General features: G+C 40.2%; 1 protein-coding gene across 4 annotated transcripts in view; it reads right to left on the reverse strand.

Moving 5' to 3' along the window:
* SCUBE1 (signal peptide, CUB domain and EGF like domain containing 1) overlaps positions 1-12171 on the reverse strand; it is a 220861-nt gene that overhangs the window by 51548 nt on the left and 157142 nt on the right. For all 4 annotated transcript variants that reach the window (XM_054810361.1, XM_054810335.1, XM_054810352.1 and 1 more), the window contains one exon: positions 5985-6107. In XM_054810361.1, the coding sequence (XP_054666336.1) occupies positions 5985-6107 (123 nt within the window). The remainder of the gene's footprint in view (positions 1-5984; positions 6108-12171) is intronic.

The following is a 12171-nucleotide window of genomic DNA, read 5'->3' on the forward strand; positions in this document are numbered from 1 at the left end:
ATGGTTCCATACAGAAGAGTATAGTGAGATCTTTGTAGCTAATCTTTGTGGGCTTCTTTAGGCCAAAAATAATTCCCACAAACACTTTCTATCTGTCCTTCCTTGTATGATTAATCCCTCATTTCATACCCATTTTCAAAATGGAGATACCATGCTGGGAGATTCAAATCTTGCCCTTGGAAGGCTAATAGTGCATATTTTGTACAAATAAGTGAAAAGGTGGATGTTATGAGAGGGGATTACATATCCAGTTAATATGGCAATGTTTCAAAACCAGGCCTGTAGGATCCTTGGATCATAAACAGTTACTGTATTTTTCAAGGTGCTATTTTTCTTTCTCTCATTCTGGAATGAAAGAAGGCTTATCTTGACAATTATGCATTGGGAACCCTATGAAAAGCATCCCTCTACCAATAGATCGATTGTAGGGTCAGCTAGGTCTATAATCACATCAAATTCTCTGTAATGACGACCTATTTGGCAGTAAAGAAAGGTCAGTCTCTCATTTAACAGTATTATTTTAGGATTGCATAGATTACGTTTCTCTGGTGCAGTGGGTTAACACAGAAGGCCTGAGGCTGGGTTCAAATCTTATTTCAGATCGTAAGTCAAAACCAGTTGGCAAGAGCTGGGAGGTATATCCCGTAACACATCAGAAAGCTATCACAAAACTTGCGATGCTCATCAAGTCTGCTCAGAGACAACCTGAGAAACAACAAAACAGAGGTGGACAAGGTTTGAGGTGTTTTGCAGGTCAGCATTGCAATATGCTGACAGAGTTACTACAAAAACTGCCTCAATATCTGCTCACAGTATCCTTGGCTCTAGCCATTACTTCTAGTTGCTCCACTCCAGGAGCATCATGTTTTTGAGGAACACTTGTCTGGAAGTGAAGCTAAGGAAAGAAGAAAGGGGGATACAGTGGGGCATAAAAGGAACACACTTGTTTTAAAAGAGAGAATGAAAAGTCCAAATACACAGATATGATAGTGGATATGCTCATGTCTCTCTCTTGTAACGAGAGGAAAAATCCACCTCAAATCAGCTACCTTGGACTTCTATTGGATAGCTTTGTAGTGTTATAAAACCCCAAACCTCTAGCAAAATGTGCTCACAGCAAATCACTAGAGGGAAATTTCAATATATCATAAAGCTAGGGGGGCAAATTCTGCTTGGGATCTCCTGTTGTGTAAACCTGCATCACTGGATTTCCTTTGGACAGACACCAGCGCTACCAACAGCAGACTATGAGGCCCTGTATTCCAGTACCTAGTTACAAAAGAGTCAATCAAAGAGTCAATCGCATTTGTTTAAAATCTGGTAGGAAAGTAGTAAAGAATAACCAATAGTCAAACAGGCAATACATCAAAGCAAATAAAAAATGCTGTCACCTACTGTGTGTGAACACATGGCTTTAAAGAAGCCCCCAAAATGCCAGATGCCCATGCAGGTATTCCACATGCCCCAGAGGTACTTTCTCCTGGTGGACAATCATCTTCGTTTACAGTAGCTGTATCAATTCAAATGGTTGGTGAAAAGACTACTTGGGCAGACTTCATTATGGCTGAACATCATGACTGTGAGATCTAGCAATCATCAAGCCCCACTTAAGCCTGCTTTGGAGACTGTAAGTGGACTAGACTGATGCAAATGCCTTGAACTGCCACCTGCAAAGTTTAAATTCCTCATCATAGGAAGATTTGGCTCTGTTTTGGACATAAGTGGAAGAGGGGCAGGGGGCGAAAGGGTAGATTTAGTAAGCCAAAGTATTACATGTTGATCCCTGGATGTTCCCACTAAAAGCATTTTTTTTCTGAATGTAACTCATCTTTCCAACTCTCCCACTCCCTGGAGAGAGCTACGACAAATGCATAGGGTGTCTCTCCTTGTCTTGCTTTGCAAAAGGCAATTCCTACAGCAGGAAGAGAAAATTATTTATGATAGAATTTCACACATTTTTCTGGGTGCTTAATGAAGCTTGAACTTGAGTGGAGCAGAGAGACTGCTTATTGTCGAATTTTTTTCGAGATCACTGCACAACAAACAGAAACTGAATAAGCAATTAAGTTAACTGGCTTTAAAACTCATATTGGCTGAGGATTAAGGTAATTATGTCTGCGCTTACACACATTCATTGCAGCTTTAAACAGTCTTGCTTGCTGTTTTGTTGCTGATGTGGTTCTAAAACTAATCTGAGTTGTTGTCCTGCTGTTAATTACCACAAAGGTTACAAACACAAGCTCTCCTTGCTATAAATATAGCCATGTTATTTGTATTACATGCTCAAAGGAGATGCAGGCCTCTTTTGCTAGGTTTATACAAACAGATCCAACCGTTTCTTCCTGTATCAAAGAATTTACAATACCTTAGACTTAAGGGATCTGTTAAAATAATACACAATAGATGGGTTTGGTATTGTCATACAGTGATTTCACCGTCAAAGCAGGAAAAAAATCTATTTTTAAGGTTGCGTGAAAAGAGAGACTCTGGGAAAGTAGTATCAGTCTCCACAATATCACTGGCAGGGCAATGTGGATTCTTCACCTTCTGGGTTACAAATAAGTTTCCTTTTAAATGGCTGGAATGCAGGGGAGGGGAAAGGAAGGGAAACCCCCACATTCTCCTTGTCTAACAAGGAGCCACAGCGTGAGAACCACTCCCTGGCAGAAGTAATCTGTGATTGACAATGGTTTTCTTTGCAGCCAGGGCTAAAAATGGTTTAGACAAATGCAGAACATTTTAACGCCCTTTACAAACGCAAGGGCTGCTTACACAAGCACTCCACACGCAGGATGGCTAGGTAGTGGCACCAAGCAAGCAGCAAACTTCAGAGTTCCTGAAAACCAATGAATTTTCCTATCAGGGTATGAGCACAAACACAGGAGAAAAAAAAATTCTTGTAATGGGCAGATTCACAGAGAGCAGATTCACAAAAACTGGAGGTTTATTCTCCAGGCGGTCCAGGCATTCATATGTGTGATCTTAGGCAAACTGCTATATTTGGCTTCACCCTTCCTGCCTGAAAAACTGAGAGAGAAATACTTTCCTCTTCACAGAGAGGATGAATGTGTGTAAGGCTCTTGTACGATGGGGTGGGAGCTCTGCAAACAACCAGAACAAAGTCTGAGACTTTGATACAATTTCGCTGCAGTCTTAAAGTCAGCTCTGAGGTCTACAATGAAAGGACATCCAGGAAATGAGGTGAAGTGGGACAACCTCAGAATTTCACAGAGAATATGAAGGAACCTTTTTATTGAAACATGTAAAATTGCCTTGTGCTGAAATTAATGATCATATGAAGAAAGTTATGCAGCAAGAGCTTACTTGATTTTTCAACAGTTAGAAAAACGTTGCTAACGTGAACAGTATCTCTGTGGCTTTGTTCTTCACTGATTCTTTCCTGTGAATCAGACACAGTCACAGACTTATCCAGGGGTTCTGCAGGTTGTAAAAGGGCAAGTTTACCAGCTGTTTCCACAGGCATTTTGCCTAAGGTTAGCAAAATCTGTTCCTTGATGTTAGTGATGAGCTTATTTGGAGGTGAACTCCCTATACCCTAGGGAGGCCACCTGAACTAAATAGGACTCGGCCCCAAACAATGTAGATTTCTAAGGTCCTAGATGAGTATTTGGTAAACATGTTGATTTGTAACTGAAAGAAATCTTTATTTTAAAAATGAAAACCAGAGGAGAAAGGCAATGTTGACAGCAAGATCATAAGTCATACAAACTCTATTATGAATCAAAGCAACAGATGTAACGTGAACAACAGCATCTTTTATAAATACAAATTAGACTTTTCTATTTCATGCGTCGGAAAGGCTAATATGCCTCAAATAAATTTCCCTGAATCTCTCAGTAATGTTCTATGGTCAGTGTTGACTGGCTGTTCCAAAAAAACCCCATGAATGATTTATATTCCAGCACAGCCACTAACCCCAAACCACATTTTTCTGTCAGACCTGACATTAATAACTATAACCACTTCCACTAACTATATTCTTTTTGCAGCAGAAGCAGCAAAGTACAGGTGATTCATGTATCAGTCATTTCCTGATCTATATTCACTTCCCTTCTGTCTTTATTAGCAGGCCTACTGACTGCATGAGTCACCAATTATCACCTTAAGCACCAGACAGGAACTAAATTATCACAGTGTTCCCTCTGCAAAGCAGGCATCATACCATGTGTGCTGTAATCAGTCTCTGGGGCCCAAATACCTCACACTTCAAACAGGATGTAACTTTGTCCTCCCCATTTCACAGTATGAAGAACCAGTGTTTCTGGGACCAGAGGAACTTCTCCAGCCCCAAAATTCTCTGGGCTTGCACTAATCTATCTGTTACAGCAACAGATAAGCTACAGTTGATAAGTCAGTCAAAGTACCATGTAGAGGCAGACACAGTGCCTGCCCTTGCTCACTGACAATGGAAAAAGTAGGGTGGCCAGATCATGTTTGTATTTCCACATTCGATCACACGAGGGAGAGGAGAAGATCACCTACTGCTTCATTCTTTGCATGGTATGTACTGTTACCGGCCACTCAATGGTGCAGTAGCCCAGGCACATGAAGAAACAAAACTCAGTTGAACAACATTTACAGAGCTGCTTCTAGTTTCCCATTATCATGATAGATATCTGATTATTTATAGGTAGCTTTCAAAGTCTATTGCTACGACTTTGCATAACGAACTTTCCACCAGCTCTTGCCTCAGAATGCAGGGCTTGACTTTTTTCTTGAGTTTTTCAGTGGTGTAATTGCAATTACTTCAGTGGTGAAACCCCTGAGTGATACCACAGTGAGAGTATGTCATGACACATGAAATCAATGAACCAGAAAGTATTCCTAACTATCTCTAAATACATCAGGAAGACAATGTTACTTTTTAACATTTGGGTACCTTAAAACCTGGTGACTTACCCTTGTCTACAATGTTATTTCTGCCTAGTCATGCAGCACTAACTGTGCCACTCTCAGCTCTTCCCACCCTGTCCCAGCTTGAAACCAGCCTTGCGCTGACTCCTTGGTGTCTAATCACACAGTCAGGGTGCAGTAGGCGTCTCAGATGATGGCAGTACCAATGGGATGCAATGGAAAGTTTTTTTGAATGGCACATGTATCTTCAGACCTTGGTTTCTCTTTTGTTGATGAACAAAGCAGCCCTAAAATACTAATGCTGTTTTGGACTTCCTAACTTTTACATGTTCAAAACCCATGCTAATAATTATGTATTAATAGAAAGGCAATTCCTGCACAAAATTTTAATTGAATACATCCTCCTTCCCCTTCTCTCGCTACTGATGCATGATCATCTTTCTAGCCTTTCTTAGGAGGCTTTTAAGAGTAAAGTTACAGAGCTCAAATGCTTAAAGTGTCATTTATCCAAATGTAAATGGTTAGTACTGAAGTTGGAAATGGTCATGCACTTAACTAGTCATAGAATATATAACATCATATGACTTGGATAACAAATCATGACAGGCACAGCAAACGATATAAAACACACTTCATTTGAATTCTCACAAAACACCTCCATTATCCCTCCAGAAACAGATTCCATCAGGCAAAGGTGAGCTCACAAATTAGACTCTTTTTTCAGTTTAAATGTTGCAAATGCTCTATTCCAGTAAGTTACTCTAAACGACTCCAATGTAAATTAGATAAGCCTCTGCTCCATTAAGATCATACCAAATTAAAGGTTTTGAACATAAGGCTCTTTGCCTGAGTCTATTCCACTACACCACGTGGATTTTCACACTTCTGCAGGACACTGGCATTCCTACTAGTAAAAATATTGAAACAAGACATTTCCAAAAATCTTCTAACCCCACCTCAGAAAATGGCAATATCTAGTAGGTCTTTTCTAACTTTGCTTCCTATGACAGTGCAATTAAACCTGTTGTATAAATGACTTAATTAAAAGAAAAAAATCCACTGAAAATAACATCCTCATTATACAAAGAGTAAAATAAATGAAGTATTACCTTGGCAGGTCCGTTCATCTGTGAGCAGTTTATAGCCTTTCTGGCAGCTGCACTCAAAGCTGCCAACCGTGTTTCTGCAGAAATGGTCGCAGCCACCATTGTTTACCAAGCACTCATCAATGTCTGCAAAGAATGAATGGGCAAAAATTTAGTTCATAACAGCAGTTCAGTAGTTCAGGGGAGGAGTAAAGGAGTTTCCTCAGATCCCCAAGGAGGCTGCTGTCCCTGTTAGGAATCAGGTTGGTCAGATGTATCCCTTCCCAAACCTTTCTCGCAAGGCTTACAAAAGAGCTATGGGCTGAGTTGTTCTGGAGACAGAGGTATTTCTCTCAGAACTGGAACTGCAGGATGACCCAAGCTGAGGCACTTTGATGTTAAAGAACATTCAGGGAAGTTTTTTTGTAGACGTAGCGGTCTGCCTGGCAGAAGACTTCAGCCTGTGTAAGACGTGAATCCCTCACCTTACACAGGAACTATCAAAACCCAAGAAAGTGAAAAATTGAAATAACAACAGACACAAAGCAAAACATATTTGAATTCTGAAAAAATACATCCATTATCCCTACATAAATGCAGGGATACATTTGTTCGGAATTAGCATTGTATGTTAGTTTGGCCATTATGAATGCAGTGTCCCTGAATATCCATTTTCATGTGTCAAACTTTTTTGATTTGGTATAATCGAAGAGCAACTGTGAGTGCATGTGAAACGTTGCTTCTTCAGTTGTTCTGAAGGCTTAGCACTTATTGCCTTTATTTGAAAACCATATATATGTATGAAGGACAGGATCAATGACTCTTACTTTAAATAATCATTACAAAGTGCATTGGTGAACTTGATAAAACCTCTGTTTTGAATTTCAGCCTGATGATTCTACTTCCTCTACCTTACAACTTCTCCCAACGGTGTTGAAGAACTGGAACGACCAGTCCCTTTTCCAACCCATAAAAGCTTGTGCAAGAAGTATATAATAGGTCACAGAACCTCATTTGAAATACAGGGCATCTTTCCATCCTCCCCCACTTATAAAACCACGGATCCATGCTTATTTGAAAAAGAAAAAAAAGGTGGGGTTTTTTTTGAGGGGGAGAGAAGAACTGTGCCAAAAAATATCTCTTTAAGGATGCATACAGTGAAGAAGTAATATGACATAGAGCCTTCGCTGCCCACTTCCAGAAGTGAAAACCAGATCTTTCAGAAAACTGAGTGATGTTTCCTACTGAAAAGCCTCTTGCTGTAAGAGCTTTGAAACTCTGAGGTAACAGCTGGCTATTTAAAAAGCAAATCTTGCAAAATGCAAATCTAGGTGCCAAAAGAGCTAATATGTGGAGATGGAAATTTATCAAAGACAGCATGATGCTGGTGAATGAAGGGCACATTTAAAAGTGATTTGAATTTAGAATGACTTTTAGTGGATGTCATTCATTTATTTTTGAAAACATATGATCACAGGCATGGGAGAATAGTATGGTTCTTACTACGTTTCTGCGTGTAAAATATAAACAGCAGCAAGATGAGTGAGGAGGTAAATCTAGAGATTCTAATAGCTGAGAGGCAAATTCAGCTCTCTCTTCTAATTGGCACTTTGCTGCACTGACATTGACAGAACTATGCTCAGGAAAATGTACTACTCAAATAAGCAAGAACAGTGTATATTGCTATAAAGGTTTGCTTACGAGTTGCATTTGTGGCAAAGAGAAAGCAAATGCGCTCTGAGACCCTCTGAACTAATACTACTGCTTACTGCTTTTGTGTCTGGTTCTGCAGAGAAGTGGCTTTTGCATTCAGTCCTATTAAAAGCATGAGGTTAAAATGGTGGGTAGCTGCTGCGGTGGTATTACGCCCCGAGTGCTTTGCACAAAGCCAGCTCAAATCTTTATGTCTTGGGTAACGAAGTTCTCAAAGTGATCTGAAACCAGGAGTCATGATTGTTGTCTGTGGTCCTCCAGTTTTGGTGATTAGGCTAGCCAAGAACAGATAACCTTCGGCTCCCAACCTGATAAATCTGGTGAAGAACACACTGAGGGTTGCTCTACATGATACCATGAGGCTGGAGGCAGCAGCTCATTTGGTTTCAGCAGTGATCACTAGCACAGGTCAAGATCAGCAGTAAAAACACAAGACTTCTTGGCCCAAATCCTGCAGGCTGGCATTTCCATTTGTAAAAGCGGTTCCTCCCAGCTCCAGTATGTGCAGCTGGGACTGTGTTGTAGGTCTTATGACGGATTACCACAACAGTCCTATCCTTCTGCACAGCACAGCTGTACCAAACTATAGTTTAGCTTGCCCTTACAAAACTGTTGGACAAATGGAATTGTGAATTAAAATTACAAATATATTATGCATCAGAAACACAGAGCAGTCATCCATCATGAAGAAGATCTCTTTTACCCATGATAAGAACAGCATGACCTTTGGGCTACTCTGCTGCCTGAGACTGCTTGAAGCAGAAATTACTTGCAGCCTGTCAAACACCATTCTGAAGTAAGGATTGATGTTTTAAACGATGGCCCCTGGATTTCACATGTTAAATTCCAAATTCCAGTCTCACTAACTTTGTTTTCAGAGTCTCTGAAGACCATAAGGGACAAAAATGAAACCCTCCTAGCCTTACAGGGTAGATTGGAAGCTGTTAATCATTGCAATTCCACTGACAATGCAGCATATCAGTTTTATACCAGCTATTCTTTGGAATAATTCTGAACCAGGATCTGGGTAAAACCTGGGAGAGTCCACAGGAAAAGAAAGTATTTATTCATTTCTTCTAGCTGGAAAACATGACGTGGCCTTTTGAAACCAGGACCATCAAAACAGAATAGAGGTCAAAACTGTTAGCTGCAAAAACATTCTAAATAACACAAACAGTGCCAATGTCTCTGCTTTCACTGTATTTCTTTCCACGGCCATAGCGAGACTGACAAGGCATGTAAAAATTATTTCACTCTATGGAGAGCAGTGCATTGCTGCTTTTCACTTGGAAGAGAGCAGTATCCAACCGTATCATGTCTAACTGGTTCACAGAAATTGCACCAAGTCTATATCCCCACTATTTTTCTTTCTGTAGCTATAAATAATTTGTGTTATGAGCCATGTGAAAATAAATTATTCCACTGTCTGAGAAGGTGAGGCCCCATTTATCTTTAAACTGACTGGTACCCAACTTTGTCAACTGCCTGTCTGAACTTCACAGAGAGTATGCACATCTGCCTATCATGTAGGGAAAGAAAACACAGTGGAAACCCATCATGGTATCTCTACCAGCTTTTAAATTATTTAGTCAAATATCCCCATACTATTATTGGGACTGTCCGTAGAGGAGTCGTAAACCTGGTGTCTTCAAACATAGTTCTCAAGTGGCTCCTTTTCAACTGATGATGCAGGTGGCAGAAGAATGGCTCAAACTTTCCACAGTGCTCTGTTCCTCTGTATCCCCAGAAATGCAAAAGTATATTAAGAACTGTATTTCTCCATGGGGGGGGATGTACGTAAAATGCCCTTATGATCCGTGTTCAGACAACGCACTGGTCATTTCAGACTGGGAGGTTTGATGGGCTTTCAGTGCATTAGTAATGAAATCCCAAAGGATTTCTATTAATGCAGTAAGTCAGTATTGTTAAACGATACCTTGCTCACACAAGCTGCTGATGTGCTACAAATACGACATGATGTGCCCAGCACAAATGGGACACATGCAGAAATGGAAAACACAGGCCAATGAAAAACCACAGAAGCATTAAAATTTACTAATCAAAATGTCAGGTGAAGGCAAGGCGTAACAGGTAACTAAGCACTCAAGCCTCCCATTAGCCCTGAAAATGGCTCATTCCCCTTCTCCCATGCAATTAAAACCAAACAAAAGCAAACATACGATTTGCACAAAGGCAGCTAAAACCTTTAAAGTTGTAGTATTTGGGGGGGGGAAAGCAATCGCAAATATTAGTCTGGAGATGGAACATCACAAAAGCTGTGGGCCCATCTGAACCCAGAAACAAACCCTGGGTTGTCTTGCGATTCACAAATAGCGGGGAAGTTCCACTCCGGCTTCTGTGAGTCGCCGCCATCTCTATGTGCATTGTTAAATGTAAGTCCAGGCTTGCAGCAAATCCCATAAGCAAAGGCTTGGCACCAAGACAGACACTGTGGTGAAGACAAGCACGACTACTCTCTGGATCTGCTTACGTGACCCTAGAGCCTTGTGGCATTTGCTGATATGTCATGGTTTTGGTACACAGATCCAAGTATTCTTTTAAAATGCCCATTCTTTGTAGTTATTTCGCAAAGCTCTCTATATTGTTTTGAACATTCCAAAGCTAATTTCAGAAGAATGGAAGGGGCAATAGTTTTAGAAGAATGGAGGAGGAATAAATAAAATATTTCTGAAATAAGTGATTATCCTAAGTTTTCTGAGGATCTCAAAATGTGAGGTAGACAGTGGAATCAGCTTTAAATGAAGCTTTTCAGCTTTAAATAAAGGAATAGAAATGCAGATGCTTTGTGATAAGTTGCATAGCCACAATTTGACTAGAGGGAAGAGGCAGTCCATTATTTTTCTTTTCATGCCCTTGTGAAGATTAATGGGAATGACTGCTCCTGTTCCACTTGTACCTTTCTAAAATCTGCTCAGCATAATTCATATTTGGAAGGACCTGGTTCTGATCAGGGGGGTGTACATACATGCGTGTGTGCATGTGTGCATATAAACTCACAAAGATTTGCCTTGCTGCATACAAGTCAGAGAACAAATGAAAAAGTAGGGATTTTAGGCAGCCTAGAATTTAACATTTCACATAAGCTGCTTAAAGGCAACTGAAAGGGTAATCAACAGGCAGGCTTCACTTAGCTGTTGAACAATGATGGGTACGGAGGCTTCCAAAGCCCCATCACAGGCGGAAGTGAGGCTTCTCCTTTCAATGGCTGGACAAATATTTGAACTGATTGTGTCTGTCTAATCCTTTGCAGTTTTAAAATGCTACTTAGCTCCAGGAAAATCATATACTCCCAGACCAACCTAAAATAATTACAGAAACTTCATATTCTTCTTGTTTTTATTAACGACAGCACGTTAGGATTAATAATGCTATTACCAGCGTATAGTGGGCATTAATATAGACAGATTTTCTGCAAAGTGGGCTAGTCTGCTAGTTCTTCTTACTCCCTGCTTTCGTAATTTTCCTTTGCTTTTCTTTCCTTCTCTTTTCTCATGCTTCTACAAATCACCACTGTCCCCTGAACCTTATAACTAGTGTTGCCTTGTTGACACAGGTATTAGTTCCCTGATGCGCACAGACCACAAAGTACTTTATAAAGCAGCCGCAAAACTTTTTAACCCCATGTCAGAGGTGGGGAAATAGAGGCACAGAAAAACAAACTAATCCATCCACGCTTGAATCCAAGCCCAGTGCACAACCCAACAGGCTACCTTGCTTAGACGCTCTGTCAATCAGCACAGGCTTGCACAAAACATATGTTGTTCTACAAGTTGCTCTACATTACAAATATTACCAAAGTCACCAATGCTGAGATTGTAGTTTTAATATTTGCCTGTCACTTCGCAATAAAACTTGAAATATATTAAGTAACTCAGGATTAACGTAAACATAACCTATCAGGCTGCACTTGCAATGCTCTAAATAACATTTTCTGTAGTGTTTTAAATAATATATGCCAGGGATATTTTATTAAGGTATAAAGATAATTTCATATCCTCAAACTCATTGGATTCAGTGCCACTGTAAGAAAATCTAAATCAAAATAGAACTTAGATTCTGCTGCTCCATCCAGAAAACATCAAGCCAGATGCTGTCTGGTAGTTTACAGGGAGTCAGAAGTCCTAGTTCCAGTTTTCCAATGGGTTTATGGGCAAGTTGTAACACCTCTCTACTTTGCTCCATCTGTATAATGGGTATTGGTAATTATAGTTCGATATTTTCAGGACCAATACTTTAAAATGTCTTATTTTAAATCAAGAAAGCATTTTGAATCAAAGCCATTTACTGTCAAAAATTTTTACTCAAATTGCAGTTGTTTTTAATTTGTGGTCTGGGCTTCTGAACGGTTTGCTACAGCAGCCTGTTCCACATCGGCAGTGTTTTGCCCTGGAAGATTTTGTGAATATGTGTAGAACTGTACAACCGTCTTTTTTTTAGGAAGGACGTGTGCTGTTCCACCACTCCACGTGTGACTGTG

This window comes from Grus americana, chromosome 1, assembly GCF_028858705.1.
Source record: "Grus americana isolate bGruAme1 chromosome 1, bGruAme1.mat, whole genome shotgun sequence".
NCBI classification, from domain to species: Eukaryota; Metazoa; Chordata; class Aves; order Gruiformes; family Gruidae; genus Grus; species Grus americana.